The following is a 20,293-nucleotide window of genomic DNA, read 5'->3' as shown; positions in this document are numbered from 1 at the left end:
TAGGAAACATGGCGCCTGACTGCCATAACAGCCATGGGGAATAGGAGGGTACTGACTAGGGACCCCCTAAGGCTTGATGAGCAGTGTCCAGTGGAGGGACACGTAGTGAACAGAGCAAAAACTGACCCATTCTCTTCTGGAAATGCAGACTGTAGGCTCAGAGATACCCAGCTCCATAAGGAATTGGTATAAAGCCAAAACCACAAAAACTATTCAGTGAGAATATACAGTGATCCCAGAGAAATCTGCCTTAAGAACCATCCCGTTGCTCCTTTGATTAAAAACCTTCCAGGATCCCCACCAAAGGCACACGGAATAAAATCACTTTCTTTAAAAAGGTACTCAACATGCCAACTACCCCCGCCCCCCAGCCCCGCCCTTTTACCTGACACTCCCTACGTCTGCCTGGTCCAGCCACCCCAGCACACCTTTGCTCACAGGATGCTGCTTCTGCCTGGAGTACACTTTCCCTCCATCTTTGCCTGTTGAAACTCACCCCTCCTTTAAGGCCTGGAACTAAAGCCACTCTTTCCACGAAGACTTCTTCCCAAAGTGTCTTTCCTCCTGTCATTTTGCTTCCACAGCACTCTGAAGCTGTATATAGAATTGCCAAAAGCTGTGTTAAATTCGATTTATCTGTGCTTATGCCATTTTGCCCACTAGGCAATCAGCTCCGAATGCAAGCCTGTTTGTGTTTGACTTGGAACCTTGCATGGAACCCGCCCTGGTAAGTGTTCACGCACTTGAGTTGGCACGGTGGAGGGCCTCGGTATGCTGTTTGCAGCCACAGAAAGAGCAAGACGACTTTTTGACAAGTCATAATGATTTGCGTATTAAAACCGAATATACCCTATGAATGTTGTCTTTCTGGCTTCAAAAGCATGTTATTGGTTGGGTGGGCATTCAGCTCATCAGCGGAAATTAATCCTTGGAGTTATAATATTAGGCCAGTGTATAGGACATTTTGACCTCTAATCAACTGATATATTTATTGGCCCTTCCTCCTTCCTGAGTTTTCCTAGCTTGGCATCTTAGAGACATTTTCCTTTCTGACAGATTTCATCATTAACTCCTATTTCTTCAGCTTCCATAATACAACACAGCAGACTGTAGGAGTATTATGCACACAAGATCTCTTTCGTCTGCTTCTAAGAGAATAATTACTGAAAGAATAGTAACTTCTGGCATGTAAAGGCAAAACAGAAAATGAGGCTCTACTATATATCTGGTGCTTTGGAGACAGTATCTGTTTGATCCTCACAACAGCTCAGGAAGGTGGATATTACTGTTCTCATTTTCCAGATGAGAAAATGCAGAGACGGGCTGAGGGGTTAAATGACCTATGAAAATCTGGAGTCCAAGGGGTGGTGGAACCAGACTTACAGCCCAGCCTACCTGACTCCAAAGTTCAGGTCCCCCAGCCCCCAGTGTCACAGCACAACACCAGATGGTTCTAAAGGCTGAAAGTAGAGCCCCCTCCACCCACTGTCCACACGGTAACGGCACATGCTATCTATCTCTGGCTTGACACTTCGAACATCTGAATTCTAAGTGGGCTGTGAGTCCAATGGAAGGATGGAAAGAAGTTGGTGTCTGGCTAAAGTTTCCATTTGCTACAGAGAAATATCACAGGAAAAGCAGGAGACAGTTTGAGTGACTTAATGTTATCAAGTTGTCAAGTGCAGTGTGGACCTGATTCCCTCCCACTCTTTCTAACTCAGCTCCCAGCTCTGTGGCTCCCCACCTTCTTTGGCTTCAACAGAGAAAGATGGCTGACTTCAGGCACAAAGAGGGAGGGGGCCAGGGAGGTGAGGAAGACTTCTGAGTCCCTGCTCATTATTCTCTGCATACCTTCAGGTCCCTCCTCTACTCAATAAAAACTAAAAGATCAGGCAGCTGAGCACTGAGTTTGAGACAGCGATCTTTTTAAAACATAAAGCTGACTTTGTTACTGCTTTGCTTACACATTTTCAGAAGCTTCCCAGGGCCTCCTAAGCTCCCACTTACCTTGCCATGTCGCCCCCTGGCTGACCAGGCTCCAACCACAAGGAGATGCCTGCAATTCGCAGAGGCACTGCATTCTGTGGCCGTTGCACAGGCCACCCCTTCTGCCTGGGATGGGCTGCTTCTCTTCTCTGCCCGGTGAACCACACACACTTCAAAATACACTACGGGGGCTGGCTTGGGGGCGTAGCAGTTACGTTCGCCTACTCTGCTTTGGTGGCCTGGGGTTTGCAGGTTCAGATCCTGGGCGTGGACCTAGCACCACTTAACAAGCCATGCTGTGGCACGCGTACCGCATATTAAAAAATAGAGGAAGACCGGCTCAGATGTTAGCTCAGGGCTAATCTTCCTCAGAAATGCCCCCCACCCCCAATATACTAAGATTCCTCGAGGGTCACCTTCTTTATAATCTACCACCTAAGAAAGAACTGGATATGTCATCCTCAGATGGGGTAAATAGGGGAAAAAAAAAAAAGGCAGAAACTATAATGGGACTTCCTTTTTCATAATTTTCGAGTTTCAAACTCCACAATGATTGTAGATTCCAGGTGTTTCTACTACTCCCAGCATACTGTTCTCTGCCCCCTGTCAAATGAATATCCTTGTTGTGTCCTGTCCACAAATATCTCCAACCTTTCATCATACCTACCAAGCCCTTCACCTGCATGTCCTCCTCTGAGCCAAATCATGGGAATTAGAGATGGGACCCTATATCTGGCATCAAAGGGCTTTCAAACACTTTATCTAAGTTGGCCTTCACAATAGGCAAGTGGGTCAGTGGTGCAGACAGTATTGTTCTTATTTCCAGCTGAGCAACCAGGTGGGAAGGAGGCTGACAGGTTTGCTCAAAGTTGCCCAGCTAGAGGTAGAGCCAGGATTAGAAATGAGGTCTTCTGGCTCTAAGTCCAGGGTTCGTCTAGTACACTGAACTCTAAAAGCAGAGGTGGCTCTGTGGGTCAGTATCCTTAAAGGTACTCTCCACACTCAGCCACCTGTTTGAAACCAGGCATTGGGGGACCAGTTGCCTTAAAGGGTGACCCTATTCCATCAGGGGACTATGGGCATCAGGGAATCATGGATAAGGAATTAGAAGCCTTGTGTTTTAGTCCTGGCTTTGTCACTTGCTTTGTTGGGACAGGACTTGGTGAAGGCATTCACTGTCTTTGAGCTTGTTTTCTCATCTGAATGTGGGAATAACTATTTCTGTCATGCCCACTATGCAGGGTTGCTGTGAGATCAAAAGAGGCAATGGACAGGAAGGTTCTTCGACATTTCCATATGGCACCATTTAATGATAAGTACATATCTTATTGGTGGTATGCTTTGACTTCTCTAGCCGAGTCTGTGTACTGATGGGTCACAGGAGAGCAGGGTATATCCTTTCTAATTGTTCTAGGTCTTCTGTTTGCTTCTCCTTTGGCTCTTGTTGGGTTCCAGCTCTTGGCTTTCTGAGCTTAACCTGCAGAAGAAGCACCGAGGTTGCTACCCCCATACCAGGGCCATGCTGGACGGCAATTTGCATCATGCCTAACATATGGTGGAGGGAGTCAGGGCAGGGCATTTTGCTCAGATCTCCTCCTGTGCGGCTGCACTTTGTCATCAATAAGCCTTTTCATAGATGCTTGTAGAATTCTAACTTCTTGGTTAAAGTCTCCTCATTGTTTATCGCATCTATTTTTCTATATAAGGTTTCCTTCAAAGCAAATCATACAAACCACATCTCATAATGCCTGAGAGACAGTTGCAGACCTCAAGAAGAAGGGCATGGATCTGAGCCATTATGATATGGATGCTAAACTACTGCCAGTCTCTGAACGATGGTGTCAAACTCCGAACACCCACGGAGAAGGTGGGTTAAGATCTCAGAGTAACAGCGGGGAGTGTTTGGGGTGATCTGCCCCACACTTTGATGATGATATTTATATTTCATCTCTGCCACACATGCTCTGAAAAAGAAATTTTGTTTCCCTGTCAGGTTTGAGATTTAATCATCTGTAGTTTGGACCCAAAATACTGAAATTATTTTTACAAGGGTTGGGTTTACAATGCCAAGAAAGGATGAAGTATTTTAAATTGGTACTACCCTGGAAAATCTTAGTGGACACACACTTGGACTCCTCTAAAAAAGATCTGAGTATAATAAAATAGATACAACATAAAAAACTCTATGATACAATATAATCTGTCTTTGATTCCTGAGTGGGTAATTCAGGATCTTAAAGAAGTTCAGGGTCACCATTATAAACATCAGCTGTCATTGTAACTGGTGAAATATATAATGTGCCAGTTAATAATAGCTTTACAGATTCACAGAAAATCAGATAATAGAGGTTTTACTGTAACTGGGATCACGATGGTTAAGAGAATCAATGCATTTTCCAAAAGAGCCTAAATCACTTCTAGGAAATAATTCATGCTCTGTGAGAAGAGGGCAGAATTTACAAGGAAGTGCTTGGTACTCCCTGGAAGAAAGCTGCTATATAATTGTAGGTTTTTCTTCATTATTAAGTTTTTATTTTGCAGGTGTATTTCTTTGCATTATTGTTGTCGTTAATGCTGTGCCCAAGGCCCTATCCACTAACCATACAGGCTCTCCTTAAATGGAGTGGAAGATTTCTCCAGCCTTCCCTAATTCCAAGCAACAACATGCCTCTCTGGACGGGCATAACACAAGAAGAAATCTTTCCAAGGTCACGTTCAGGAGGACCTCTCGCTTAAAGGAATTTGGGCTGGAATTACAGGTCTCAGCTCTGACTTAAGAAAGAAAGAGGAAGCAATGAAGGGGGGGGGGGGGAGAGTCAAAGTCACACCACGTACCACTCAGCCACCAAGGACAGAGTTTCTGCGTTGTTTCATTAGAACATGAAACCTATTCTGTTGACTACGAGTCTGCTGTGAGCTGAAAAGAAGTTAGTTCACTTCCTTAGCATCTGGGGTCTCATAATTCTGACTCATGGCCACATTAACTCTGCTACTGGAAAAGCAGGAGCTTGGCAGCACAGCCAACGCTGGGTTGACAGTGCCTGGCACTATCAGGCAAGGAAGCAGGCTTCCCTCAAATGCAGGATGGCGTGCCCTGCCCTCCGGGGTGGGCTGCAGAGAGGAGGGGGAGGGGACGGGAGGGGACTCTCTTTTCAATGCTTGTTACCTTCTCTGTAGAATTCAATTCTCCCCAACTGGGAAGGACAGAAAATTCTGATTTCCTGTATCTCTTCTAAAACAATGAATCCCACCATCCCGGGAGGGCAGGTTAGCTGTGGCTGTGGGCTCCGGCTGGAGAGAACCAGCCAGGCTGCGTTGATGCTCGCACCGGTGAACTGAGGGCGAGGGCTCAGAGCCCAGGCCCCGTGGGCTCCCAGCTGGGTTTCCTGGGGCCTCCTGAATGTCAAGGAGCCCCGCCGCTGGCCGGGGTGGCAGGAAATCAGTAAACTATGAGGATAAAGACCAGTCGGGTCCCAGTGCAGCTTTAGGGCAGATTTCTATTTCCCCTTGTGGTGGAGAAGCAGATTCCAAACTGCATTCAAACACAATACAGTCTCCAGCAAGGAAGAAATGAAACCCTTTAAATCTTCAGTCCTTCATGTTGTACCCTCCCCTGCTGCTTTCAAGCTCACAGAAGCCTTTTGTTATAGTCCTAGGAATGTGTACTTAATAGAGAAAGCACGGTTTTGTGGTTGCTGTGAAAGAACACCGAGTCGGGGAGAACAGACCGCCTCCCACAAGATCTTCTCCCCAAAGTCTGACGACGGCTGGTTCCAGGAAAACGGGGAAATTCACCCGAAGCCTGCGTACCCCCAGTGCTCTCCCAAAAGTGCCGGGGTGAGAGGCAGGAAATAATCCCAGAGAAGCGTTAAATGCATTTGAGAGAGTGTCAGTGAGAGGAGGGGAGGTAAAGGCGCTTTGCTGCACTGGCTGCTGTGACTAATGTGGGGGGACACCTGAGAATTACTTCCATATCATTCTCTAAGGGCACCTGGGCAGAAAGTTGGCAGTCTGCTCACTGCAACCTAGTGTAACAGCAGACAGCCAAAATATGGCAAGGAATTAGAGGTGCAAGGGACCCCAGAGCTCATCTTCACCAGCCTCTGGTAATAACACAAGATTTGTGCAAGATTCACGGGAAGAGTGTGAACACAGTCCGTTTCTCAAGAAACGGGGTAGATCTATGATAACGAATGACGATAAAAAGTATTCTGATCAAGTGGAAAAAGGCTCCATATAAACAAATACTTCATTATACGGGCAATATTTTATAGTGTTATGTATACATTTTAAATAAAGCCAAAGCTTAAAATTAGTTAGCATTAGGACATTTTTATTGCCCCATGTCTATGATTTCAGAGTGATGCGTTTAGACAGAGTTATGAGCCTTATGCAAAATCCTGAAGTAGGCAAATTCCACCTCAGCCTTCCAGTTCTTTGTCCTTATCCTTCAGTGATGGCACATGGTATCGTGGAATAATAAGAGAGCAAAGGCTTCATATGAGGCAGCTCTGGTTTAAATCGTAGCTCTGTGCCTGACTCGTGTGCGACCCAGGCAGGACACTCAGTCTCCCATCTTCATTTCCTCATCTGTCAAAAGTGGATCCCAACTCACAGGCATTATTGAGAAAATTCTATGTGTGAAAGTGCTAGATCCTCAGCGGGCACTCAGAAATGTTCCCTTTCTTTTCTTCTTTCCTCCCTATGTCTACCCTGAAACCTGTGCCCTAGTGACATACACACCTCTGTTTCCGGTACTCCTCCCCCGCCCCCTGCTCCATGAAAACACATTTCCAGGAAGAGATCTAAAAATGATTAATGCTCAAGTGAAATGACCACCCAGAGCTTAATGAGCCATCTCCTTGGTCTACGGGCTGTTTTTTTTTTTTTTTTTACAAAAATCCATGCTCAAGGAGTAAACTGCAAAGCACAGAAACCCAGGCACCAAAGCAACGGCCAGGAAGTATCCTGAAGGCTGCAAATCTTTCCTGGAAACTCTGAAACCAAACAGATAAGCAGATAACTCTAGTGACAGGGTCACCAGAGAATATTCTAGAAGACGCTACTTCTTGGAATTATCACCAGCCTTTGCTAAACCGCCTTTCTTTTTCCTATTACTTGCCAAGCTTTATATTTACAGAAACAGAGGATTTCTCATTTCTAGTTAGATTCTAAATGAGTCCCGTAATCTAGATACCACCAGAGAATGAGGCAAAGGCGGAAAGATAGGTTGAGGCTGAGTTCCTGTTATAAACAATGCGCAGGTGATGATCAGAGTTGGAGAAGAGAAAACACAGAGAACCAATTGCTTGCTGTACCACAGCAGTGGAAGTGGTGTGAGGCTTTGTTTTAAGAAATGTCACACATGTAAGAGTTTTAAGAATGTTCTGACAATTAGTGTTGTTTAAAAATGGCAAGACTGCCTGAGAGACAGTGAGGTCCCATCCTCAGCAGTGTCCAGGCAGAAGGTGGATGGTCATCACTCAGTGACGCCACAGGTGGAATGCCCACATAGGGCAGGAGTAGACTAGATGATCTGGAATGCCCATCTAACCCCAAGAGTCCCACTATAAATCTAGAAAATAGAAAAAAAATAATAAATAATTTCAAATCTTTCAGAAGGTGTAGGTTATTATTAAAGATGGACTCAATCCAGCTTTCCAGATTAATCCTAATCAGAAAGAGAGGAAAGTGTGACTTGTGCATCTCGCTAATGGTGATAGTCATAGGTGTTTTAGATTGGATCTTGCCAACTAGAACCTCAAGACACAACAGGTATTTTTATTTTAGTGCGGCTTCTCTTATATTAACTCATACTTACACCTTTTCCCCTCTGTGACATTTAGAAACCATGGAACATGGCACACGGATGCTTGGTTCTGAGCTGTAGATCCACTGAAAAAGACATGGATACTCACAAATGCACCCTTCATACCTAAGCCACGCCTAGCTCTTTTTAGGTCTTCGAAAACACATTTGAATTATTGATCTTCTGTGCTCTCTCTGAAGTAAAGAAGTGTTCTTCTTCATGGGTTTACACTCAAGGGTTTTCTATTTGAGACATGGTACTTTTGTGTCACTTTCAACCCCTGTGAATTCTCAACTCTGGGACACCATAGTCCAGAAGGAATCAGGAGAACAGGGGACCCGGGGTTCACCTCTCATGCTCAGGGTTCACTCACAGAAGTCTTTAAGTAAAATGCTCTATTCCCTCCCTCTTTCCAAGTAATCACCAAGATTAGGGTTTTATGGAGGGTGGATGGGGGATATGACCTAATTATAGACTAAGGGACATCTGCACATATTGATCCCTCCCAAGCCAAAGGGAAAGGCAGAAAGGAACTAAACTAGGGATGAAGAGCTGGTTCTACTCAATCAACTATCCTGAGGCTTCTGTTTCATTAAAAGATTGTATTAAAAAAATTTTAAAACAATGTACACACAAAAAGACAAATATAGAGTTCAATATAATTATAAAAATGTAACCTAAGTCAACACATATTCATGGTTTGGAAATGACTCATTAATTTGGATTATCCATATCATTCTTTTCTTCATTAGAACAGAAAATCAATTGTTGATCATATGCTTCTTCTATAGCTATGGCTGAACAAATCAAAAACTTAATTTCTCTTTTACTTATTTTCATTCTTCCCCTCTTACATCTTTTCCCCTTTTCCTTCACATCTTTTCAGTTTCTTTCCTATATTCATTTTGTGTCTTTTCTTCTCATTCCACCATACTTTTCTTCCTTCTTTGTCTCCTTTCCTTCCTCCTTGCTGACCATTACACATCCCATCACCCTCTTACAGCCTCTCTTTCACCCACTTCCTATCATTTTTAAATAGACCATCCAGCTATTGATGAATTCCCTGAAGTCACATTTCCCTACTCATCTTTCCTCTTCCAAGCACTCCCTTATGTTTCCTAGATACTCCACTCGCTTCTATTACATTCTCGTAGCACCTTACTGCCTGCTATTAGCCTCCTCAATGTAACTTTCTGGTATACCTTGTCTGGTACTTTTTCTTCTTGTGGTATCCTATAGGGGAAACGGGTGGTGGTGGCGTGGCTGGAATTGTGGAGGAAAATATAAAATTCACGTTAAAGCTGGAGTTATTCATATGGCACAACGGTTTGTGGGGCCCAGTTCCATTCCCCTTGCATCTGTCATAAAGTTGAGATTTTGGACTGAACTGGGTTTACCATCTTTGTTATCAAATGTTTGAGGACAATTAACATTGTTGACAAAAAATGATTTACATTAAAAATCCTAGGAATGTCTTATAGGTATTCTTTTTCAAGTGAATTTTCTGTTTCTCTCTCATTGATTTATGGGTGGGTATATTGCTGATGATCACTGGGAAAGGGGGCTGCAGGGTATGAAAGAGAAAAATGTATGCTTTTATTACTTTAGAATAATGTGCTACGGCATGAAAAAAGTAGGTCAAACAACTGGTTTCTCAAGTTCAAGAAGTAATCCTTATTGTCGCAAAACTTTTTGGGGCAAGAGGAAAGGTGATTTGATACCTTGATGATTTGATTCAATGATTTTTTTCCAAAAAAGAAATAAAATCTGTCACTCGAATCAAACATCCCTTGCTCTAGCAATCAAGACACCTGTGACAGGTGCGTGCTGTTTCACTGGAAGGTAGAGAGTTTACACAGACACATTTAGGTAAGCCTCCCCTCTTTAAATATGGTGTGTTCCTGCCTGCCAGGGAGTAAAACCTAAAGTGGGTTATTTGGTTAGTCTTTACATATTATTTTATTACGAGACTGTCCTTTTCCTTCTCATCCACCTTTCAACAGGCTTAGAAATGAAACAACTTTCATTTCTGAGGTTTTACATCACAGCTGTCAACTAACAGCCTTGAGCCTCACCTGCTCATGCCTAATGAGGCCTGCAAACTTAGAGATCCCTGCCCAGGGCCACCGTGCCCTAATCAGAGCCTGACCGTGCACGTGTGCACTGACAGCCCATGTGAATCTGTCTGTACTTTCCTTCACTCTACCAATTTCCTCTCCTACTACACAGTTCAGCATGTGCTTAATAAAATGGGGTGTTTGAAATATGCTCTCAAAATCCACCTACTCTCTAGTGTGCATTTATTTTCTTTGAAATTCTTTAAGATCAAAATGAAGTAGCTACCTTTACAACTGCAAGTAATTTCTACTGAGTTGTAAAAAGCAATACAATTACATCAACTGCATGTGAACCATGGTGCCTATTTACAGATAACTTTACAGCGTAAACTTACCCGGCAATCTGAAATTGGTAGGCCTTAGAATTGGCCTACATCTTTAAAATCCAGAATGAATTCTAGAAACTCAAGACCTTTCACCAATGGGACAATTTTGTTTATTGACTTGATTGGTGGGATACCATCAAGCGACTTAAGTCACTGCCTTCCTTTAAGAAATGTTCAGCATGTTCAGAGATGTCAGGTCATGAGTTAAGGCTGATTTCTAGGCTCAAAGGGTGAGCTCATAGAGTTGAGCTCATTGGGGTGCTGGCTGGGAACAAGCTGGACGAACCATGTACATGCCCTGGGAAGTTCAGAGGCCTGAAACTTGCCGATTTATCCTTTACTGCAGGGATCATTTTGCAGTGTAGCTGGAATACTATAAAATTCTTATCCTTTCACCTTGACACCATCTTGCAAGTCTACCTTAGTCCAGGATGTGGACAATTGAAACCTCCCTTTTATTAGAGCTTTGGATCCCAGAACAATGCCTCTTAATTGTCTCTTACTTTATACCTTTTGCTTACTTGCCTTCAAAGATTATTCCTCAACTTGACATCTTGATGATGCTGTTCTACTGAGAGGCTACAATGACTTGCCACTGTCCCAAAAGATCAAATTCAGAAAACGAACGTGACAATTTTAAGTTGATATAGTATATACAAGATGCTGGTTAATGCTCACCACTCTATGAGGTTGAGATTACTATGTCTGGTTTACAAAGAAGAACCAAGATTTTGTGAGGTCCAAGGTTACACACATAACACAGCCATGGCTGCTTGCTGCTCTTAGGATGAAGACCAAAACCCTTAAGGTGACTGTGCCTCACTCTACCCCATCGTCTTTACCCCTTGCAATTCTACAGCATGTTTTTCCATACCAAATTCAGCAAGTGCCAGTCAGCTGGCCTTTCCATTTCTTGAAGACCAAATCCTCCTCCAGTCTCAGGGCTTTCACACATCCCGCTCCACTTCCCAGAAATAATCCTACCTTCTCTTTACCCCATTAACTTCTACTAAGCTTTTAAGTCTGCTCTTAAATGTATGCCACAGACTAGGGCAAGTCCCTGTGCTTTATGCTTTCAAGGCACCCTGTAGTGCCACATCAATGACTTACCCTCAAGGGCAACTAAATAAATGAGTTATGTCTGTGTCTCTCCCTGCTCCTGTCCAAGGTCCCACTAAACCACAGCAGAGGAGTAAAAAAGGTATAAACCCATAAAGAGATAGAATGGGAGAGGAAACAATGGCAGTTGAGAGAGGTACACAAAATTCTGGGGGACGGAAAGCAGATGCACAATTGGTATCTGATTTAGCAGTGTGGAACAACCGAACTCTCCCCTACCCGCAGGGGGAGACACCAAGAAACAAGCTGGTTTTCCTAACAGAACCCCCCCAAACCTCAGAAATTAGAGGTACCTCTGAAGGCAGGAGGGGAGCAGAGGAGGCTACCAATCAAAGGATCTGTGGCATGTCTGTATTCCATCCTCCCCCAGCACAGCGGCTGCTCCTCCTAGTAGATAACCAGACATTTGCTTGCTTCAGTCAGGTTGAGTCAGAGAGCACCAGGTCCAGGAGAGAGCAAGGAGGAGAACACACGACAATTCAGTGGAAATCTGCATCAGGAATGATAAAACCTTAGCCCCCTTCACATGTTGGCTCCTTACAAGCAGGAGACCATAGGATTTCTTTTGGGGCAAACTCACTTGCCCAGAAAGACTTCTGGAATTTCCCATGAGATAGCCAGAGTCCTATGCAATTGGACCATCATACTTGGACCCACTAGGCATCAAGCCCTACCTGTACACACGGAACTGCTGATCATCTATTTAAATAGATGCCTAAGAGTCACCATTCAATTAAAAAAAAATACAAATCAGGTGGTAAAAAGTGCTATGAAGGAAAATACTGTAGGGTAAAGGGGAGGGGGAGTGAAAGAGGGTGCCATTTTAGATAGAACTGTCAGGGAAGCTTCTCTAAGGTGATACTTGAGCGGAGTCCTGGATAAGGTGAGAGACTGGCCCATGGGAAAATCTAGAGGAACAGCTTTATAGGCAGAATGATGGCAAGTTCAAAGGCCCTGAGGTGGGAGCATCGTCAGAGTGTTCTAAGAAGAGCAAGAAGACCAGTATGGCTGACGAGCAATGAGCAGAACAGGAGGCGATAGAGAATCAAGTTGGAGAGAGTTATGGGGTCCAGATCATACAGGGACTGGTGGTTCATATTGAGAACTCAATGTTTCTAAATATAACTGGAAGCCAGTGGACATTTTGCAGTAGAGAAATGACACAACTTGATTTCTCCTTTACAACAGATTACTCTGATTCCTGTGTGGGAAATGGACTACAGGGCTGGTGCTAATTCCTCAGTGAGCGTCAATCTCCCCTACTACACTGTGAGGAACATGAAGGCAGGGGCCGTATTTGCCTTGGTCACTGATATATACCTAGCCTTTCATAGTATACAGCAGTCACGTAATAAATTATCTGTTGAAAGAATGAAAAGACCAGAAAAAGTAGAACTAGAAATTAGTTCTGAGAATTCAAAGCCATGGTCCTTCTAATGCATTAACTAGACTTCCAGAAAAGAGAAGGAAACTGAGCAGAGAGTCCCACAGTACCTTAATACAATTTTGATGAAGACCATGATATAATAATAATATCTTGGTTCAGTCTATAGATATTACAACATCATTATGATCTATTTTAAAGTAAGAATGGACTGAAAATGGCAATTATTCTTATGTAGACAAATGGTGCTAATTAGTGTTACAATGACAGTCTCTATTTATAACACATTCCAGTTAATCCCATTCTATGATGTAAAATGAAACAAAAAATCAAGTCAGTCATATTGCAAAACATTTAAACAGGCCCTATTCTTCTTCTTCTGAGTGTCCCAAACTAAATCGCTTTGCATTTCCATATTTAAAGCTTATTCCGAGGCATTTTTACAAAGATATTTTTCCTAGCCTTTCTAAGTATATTACATGCAGCACAACTTGTCATTGATAATTCACTATTTTGAAGATCAATACCCAATTCATGAGGACAGCTAGAAACAAATGGAGTCCAAAAGCCTGATCCCTTTTGACTTTTAGGATTCGTTCATTCGAGAAACACGTATTGAGACTGTGTCAAAAAATTATAAAATATCGTGCATACAAAGATGAACAATGGTCTCTATCTTCTAGGAGGTCCAACAGGCAGACTTCTTATCAGCCAACAAATTTCTTCCTGGTTAATTGTAATTTCTTTCATGCTTCCCTAATTTGCAATGTGGACCAAAAATATAACCACAAAACCCCACCTAAAAACATGTTCGGTTCATGATTTATTCTGATGCTGGAATGATCACTTCCTATAAAGAAAGCAAGGCAAAACACCAGCTCGTGGCAGAAGTTTGGGGAGGTGAGACTGGTAGAAGCTTCCATTGAATCTAGTGCATTTTAGAAAGGAAGGCCACATTACCCCCAAACTAGGAAAACAGCATCTATTAAGAAACTCGTAGAGAAACAACTTGAGTTGGGGCAAATTAAGTGATTAAGAGACACCCTTCAAGCAACTGTCTACCCATGTGGAAAGAGATAGAAAGAGGACAGGGGTCAATTATGTTTATTATATGACAAGGCAGGGCAAGCAGTAATGGGTCTACTGGTCACCAGAGAAAATGCACGCTAATTAGGAGACCAAACTTTTAAAATGTGAGCTGGGCTATGAGAGCTGCTAATGTTGGGAATGTACAGAATTCCCAACATTGGAAATATTCAAAGCTAAATTCAACCCCAAGGGATGATTTAGGAATAATTAACCTTGCCCATAATGCTACCAAACAACAAAATAATCCACCAGAGGTCCAGAGCAGGTCAAAAGAATGTAAAACCTATTGGAGAATTTTGTGCTATGCCTCTAGATTGGTCATCCCACAGTATATACCCCAGACGATTTACAGTTGGTGTTAAGTGAACAATGTTGCATACATAGTCAACCGTGTCTGCCGATGACAAGGATTAATTAAAATTCTTAGTCCATAAGTGATAGCTGAAAACAAATGTTTGTAGTACTCATAAATCCATAACATCGAAGAGTAACAGGAGTGTGTTTTACAATGATATAGAGAGAATCAGATCCAGAACCGTGAGACACTTCCAGAATCTTCTTAACACTTCCAGACAGAAAGTCCCTGCACGTTCCAGTCTCGTTAGAAATCTAGGCAATCCATTCAACCATGAGGGCTGATCTTCTAGAAGAACTTGCTGATCACAGCTGTAGCTTTTGGCTTCTGGAAAATGCGGCCCAAGTGAGACTCTTGAGGCTTCTGTACACTCACACTTTCTTGCCCTCCCAGACTTCGAGAAAGCAGGGAAGAACCATGCCATCCTCCTTGGCGGCTGAGGTTTGGAGGTTTAAGTGGTTCATGTTATCAGCCCCCTGCAGTGGCCTAACCAACAGGAAGTTTCCCCAGAGTTTCCATCACAGGAAATTTCCTGTGAGGAAGCCCTTACTGCACAAACAAAGAGGTCCTCAGCCCCTCACAGAAGCTGCAGAGGCGGCTGAGGCAATGTGGGCTGAAGAGGATTGGTGTGAACCGGGGAGGAAGGTGGCAGGGAGTTGAGGGGTGAACAGCATGGTAAGAAATAGAGGGGAACAAAGAAGTTATTTCACTTCTCTTGGCCTTGGATTTGTCAGTAAATTGCTTACTAACTGGCACGTGTTGGCTTTCACCTCCTGGCCAGCAGTTTCACTCAGGCCGCAGTAAACTCGGAGAGAGAAGACTTCACGTGAGTGGAGGTCCTGCCGGTCAACCTCTACCCTCAACCTCTCGGAGTCTATTCCCTGATCTGCACAACAAGGTGCATTGTGATAATTAAGCAAGATAAATTAACACATACATTAATATTAGGAAATTCTAAGGTATCATACAAATATAAGATAGTACTAGCTTAACCATAACAATCTTTTTACTACAACAAATGTCTAGATGATAGTTACTATTGACACTATCTACAGAATAGTAAGGTCTCTCCCATTCTATCTCTCAGGCTTTGTCAGGGCAATCTGAATTAAATAGAGCAAACAGCTACAGCAACAGAGCATGTCTACATCTGAATTTTGTGGTGACATCAAGATTCATTAAGCAAGCTATTATTTTTCCAAATGTAAGAAACATTTTCAAAATGTAGGAAATTGGCCCAGTTGCTCTAAGCCATAACCAGAGAATTGCCTCTTGAACTAAATCAGATAACTTTTTATTCTTTTTTAAATTTTGCATTTGTCTTCCAAAGGCCAAGGTCAGTTTTAAAAACAAAGGCCAGTGAAGAGGTCTACTTTGTTCTCTTCCAGTCAATTTACGTTCCTCTGTTTGCATATTTGCCATTCTGATGTGGGCAGTCTCCTCAGAATAAAGTAAAACAAAATCACCTGGGACGAGGGAGGAGCCCTTTTCAACGGATACAGCTCATTTTGTGTTCCACCTGTATTTTCGCTTTTATTTTTAAAACCGTGATATAACTATACTACTTCAGAGGGTAGACCAAACACTCAGACAAGGCTTGCTGCAAAATACTCTTGCTTTTTAACTCTTTCTGGTGAACACCTGGTCACATGCTCTTGAAGAACATTTTAAAATCTGAACTCCAGTTTTCAAGATAATTCCAGGGGCTCACTCTATCAAAGGTCAATACCACTGCCTTTTGTGTACAGATCTGTTGCAAAAATAGGCCATATTTCAAGCTTCTAGAGTAGAAAACAGGCAAACCAAGAAAAAAAAAGAGAAGACAAGACACAACTTGAAAGAAATGGGGGCCATGAAGATGGAAAGTCAAAAATGTGACAATGGAGCATATAGGCCAAATGACATGGGAAGACAACACATACATATAGTCAGCAGAGCACACAGACACATATTTTTAATAATAACAAAGAACATTCAGCCTGGTTAGTATGACATTGTAAGACATAACATCATGAGTGTCTTTTGTTTAAGTCCCATGTTAAAGGCCTCTCTGGGACCCCATCCCTAAAATCAAGTGGATTCAACTTCACATGCCTTTATTAAGTATATACTATGTGGCAGACATAGCCCCTGTCCTCCAGGAGTCATTCTCCAGCAGGTGATAGACACACAAATAAGTACAATACAATAATACTCGCATGTTCAGTGCTCAGCCCTGTCTGTAAATAGGGGCTGTGCATGTTAGGACAGAGTGAGAGGGACAGACGGTGAGATGAGCGGTGCACAGAGGACAGGATATTCTACCTGACCCAGAAACTGGCTATTTTTCAGTCCTTGGATGGTCTCTCTGACCCCCAACTCCCACCCCCGCTGGAGATCCCCAAGGACTCATATATATAGTCAGACATAACCTGCCACCAAGCTGTGACTTTGATTCTGAAACTCAAACATTAGTCCTACTCTTCAGAGATGGACTCCACAGAGCAGTGCCTGGAGGCTGCAAAGAAATAACATGCGCTTGGATGCAAAGTAGAAGCTCTAGAAAAAACTTCCTTAAATACAAAGCACAGAAGCTGAGGGCGAAAGACCCCTCAAAGCCTTTCCTCTGACTCCAGCCAGAAGCACATCTGAGTAATTTCTAATTGGTAAAGATGGACTCTAGGGAAAACGTATCTAAAACTCTCAGCGTTTACTTTGGGGTAGGCACTTTTCTCTATATTATTTGACTTAATCCTCACACCAATCCTGAGAGGCGGACTTTTTTTTATTCCCCAGGTTAGACAAAGAAGCTGAAATGTAGAGGGATATAAAGCGACTTGCCCTTTACACAGCTCGTCACAGCCCTGTCAGCCTTGAAGCTCCAAGTCCTGCCATGTGACCTCCCTAGCACAGTGCCACAGTAAGTTCTCTGTGGAGTGGGATTGGCTCTGCCATGCTGTCCACTCCGGGGGGCTAAGTTCGGGTATGAGGCGTTCTTTAGGATTTCATTCCTGAACCGCACTGGAGAACAGGAATGCGCGGTTCTGTCGGTTTTGATTGCGCTTATGCACTGGATTTACTAATCCAGTTTTTCATTACAATTCGGTAACATTTCTTGAATGTTTTCTGAGTCAAATAGAGGTAGGCCAAGGAGCCAAGGTTTCTCTTCTCTCTTTCCCTACCTAACTGGGGATGGAAAAGGATCACCAACTCCAAGGTCTGACACCAGTAGCCATGAGTGGTCCTGGGGCTTTTCAGGAGATTCCAACCAATTGGTGGGGCTCAGGAGGACGTGGACACTTCATGCAGGCTTAGGGACTGGGGGACAGGAGGACACTCACAGATGTGACAGTGCCTGTTTTTAGGAACCCTAAGGAAGCATCTGAGATGCTATGAAAGATGGGTGGCAATCAAGGAGACTGGGTACCAGTGACCTTGTTATGCACTAGACATTTAATTCACTTGGAAAATTCTGAACCTATATTAGCCCATTCTCTCCTCAGGCTACATGGATAAAAATGTCTGTGGGTAGCTGTCTTCTCGTCTTCCTCTCCCCTCCCCCCTTGCCTTTAGTTAATTGCAGCTGTGGTCAAGGGCCTGCAGCCAAAAGTCCCACAATGCCCTCCTCCACAGGAAGTTCCCAAGATCTCTTCCTGAACAGGAAATTTCCTGTGGTCCAACAGACATTCCTCTCAGCGTTTATCACTCACATACATTTGTTTTGGCAGATACTGGGTCTTGGGTAAGAACAACAAGAAACGGTTAGAGGGAAAGCTACCTCAGAAAAAAAAAAAATGCAGTTATTGTCAGGAGAAGAAAGTGTGACTGAATTAACTCCCGTCTCAAAGGAAAGCAAATACTAGCAAAATGAACTCATGAGATCTGAAGATGTGAGAATGTAAATACCACTCTCACAGCTATGTAACATTTGAATTTTATTTTTAACTCAAAGTGAAGGTATGCAGGCTTTTTTGGGGCCAACTTCAAAGCATTTTGCAAATTTTACTCTTGTAAAATGTTGGTTCTTATAAATATCATGGTTACAAAGTGATTTAGGTTTTAAACTTTTCTGCAATTTCCTTACATTTGTGCCCTAATATAACTTATTTCCTCATTACAGAATCATTTCATCTTCCCTACTTATAGGGACTGGTATACCCTTTCCTGAATAGGAGACAGCTATCCTCGTGGCTCACAAGCCAGTATTTCACATTTGTCTTGATTTTCTGTAGTTGAGCCTACACGTGTGGAAGCTACAATAAGTGGTTGGAGAAACCTGTGAGTACTCAAGCATTACCAGCATCATTTTCCCTCCTAACTGGCCTTTGCGACTCCTATTTTATAATCTATCCTTCACATGGATGTTCCCAAAGTATTCTTTCTCAACACTAAAAGGAGCATCACTTCCCTGCCTAAAATTTCTCCATGGCTGCCCACACGTTTTGGGGTGAAAGTTAATTCTTCGGCTTACCACAGTAGGCCATTCAGGCCTATCTTTCCAGTTTCATTTTCCACCACTCCCATTCACTCCAGCCACCAGCTTCTGGTACTTTCTAGAACCAATCATGCCTCTTCTGTTTGCCTTCCTGAGACCCTTCTTACTTTTACTTTCCTTCATGACCCAGCTTAAACACTTTTTCCTTTCCCAAGCCGAGCATTTCTCCTTTGTGGGCCAATGACATGAAACCCAAACCCAATCACCCTATATTCTAATTTGCTGGTTAATTATCTGTCTTCCCCAAGGATGACAAGGTCCTTGAAGGCAAGAACTCTTATTTGTCTTTGGAATCACAGTACAAACACTGTGCCTGACACATAAGAGATAGTTGATAGGTATTTGTTGGAAAGATAATCTTCTGAAATCTTATCCTTGTGTGGTAATAGAAACTACAGGGAATTTTCTTTTGTTTCTACTATAAATAAACAAACAAATCACACAAAACTATCTTGTATCATAAGCATCCTAGCAATCTTGGAACTTAATCTACAACATGCATGGGAACTGAAATCCTTTCCTTCAAATCATGCAAACTTGGAATGTTCATTTTCTCCTGAATGAGAGATTTGTGTAGACATTAGTCCTATTTCTTCTACTTGGGCTTTAGCTGTAGTGAGATGCTTGGCTGTCTGCCCCTATGGCCCCATAACCTTTCCAGTTAGGCTTACTTAACCCTCTCTCTGTAAGTTCAGCTCTACCCCGACTTTAGGCCCAATCCTGCCCTTTATTAAGAGGAAGCTTGGGACCAGTCATTCAAGGAACCAGTACTGAGTTGTCCCAACTGCTGGTTTTACTGGGCCTTCCTCTGTCACCCAGAAAAAAGTCTTTGCCATAATGGGTTCCCTCATCTTGGTTTCCCACCAAGCTCTATCTTCTCGTCCTTCTCCATAACAGAAGTCCTAGGACTGAATCCCAGTTTCTATGACTGGGTTTCTGCTATGTGCTCCTTGAGTTCATGTTTCCAAAGTTAATGTCAGACCCCAGCTCCCAACTACCAACAGCCCGCCTCCCTCCCACACTCACCAGCGACTGGCGACTGGCGGTCCCAGCCTTCCTCCCATTATCTGATACAGAAACTTCCCTAATTGGCCCGGCTCTGTGGGCACTGCTGAGGTTTGGGAGCTGTGAATTTCACAAAGAGAATATCCTTTCATTTCTACGTTCCCAGTGCCTGGACTAGTGCTATTCATTTTTTATATGAATAAAAATAATAGTGTTTGAAAGAATGAATGGTCTCTCAAACTCTGAGCTTTATTCAGGGCATGATTTGGATTTCTCAGGAACACCATAGCAGAGGACCAACAAACTATTTCTAGGTTCTTACAGGAGAGAAAGGATCTTTCACAGAAGAAAGGACATCCAAATGGCTCTCAAGAAGAAGGAGATAAAGCCTTACTTCTAGAAATTATCCTTCAGTGCTATTCAGTTTCTTAAAACAAAAGAAAGAGAAAAAGAAAGTTTGTAGAGAGAAAGCCTATCAGTGCACAGCCTTGGTGTCCTTGACGGGTTCCAGGCATGGACAATACACAGCTGAGAGCTCTGGTTTAATGGTAAGTGATGCAAAAGAATAAGTGCTGCCTTTAAGATGGTCAGTACCTTTAACGCCCGTGAACACTTTGGGAAGGCTGGAG

At 43.1% G+C, this 20,293-nt stretch overlaps 1 protein-coding gene across 9 annotated transcripts in view; it reads right to left on the bottom strand.

Moving 5' to 3' along the window:
* Nucleotides 1-20,293, bottom strand: part of ETV6 (ETS variant transcription factor 6) — a 223,291-nt gene that overhangs the window by 70,013 nt on the left and 132,985 nt on the right. The window contains exon 1 of one of the 9 annotated variants that reach the window (XM_070495066.1): nucleotides 11,651-11,667. The exons of 7 other annotated variants lie outside the window; for them this stretch is intronic. Coding sequence is in view for 1 of the 2 variants with exons in the window: in XM_070495065.1 (XP_070351166.1) it covers nucleotides 2,008-2,080 (73 nt within the window). In the remaining variant the exon portion in view is untranslated. Of the gene's footprint in view, nucleotides 1-2,007; nucleotides 2,430-11,650; nucleotides 11,668-20,293 lie in introns of those variants that run through there. One more of the 9 variants, XM_070495065.1, reaches the window with a different exon arrangement.

Source organism: Equus asinus, chromosome 22 (genome assembly GCF_041296235.1).
Source record: "Equus asinus isolate D_3611 breed Donkey chromosome 22, EquAss-T2T_v2, whole genome shotgun sequence".
Classification (NCBI taxonomy): Eukaryota; Metazoa; Chordata; class Mammalia; order Perissodactyla; family Equidae; genus Equus; species Equus asinus.
The sequence above is the reverse complement of the archived record's forward strand: the minus strand, read 5'-3'. Positions and strand labels throughout refer to the sequence as shown.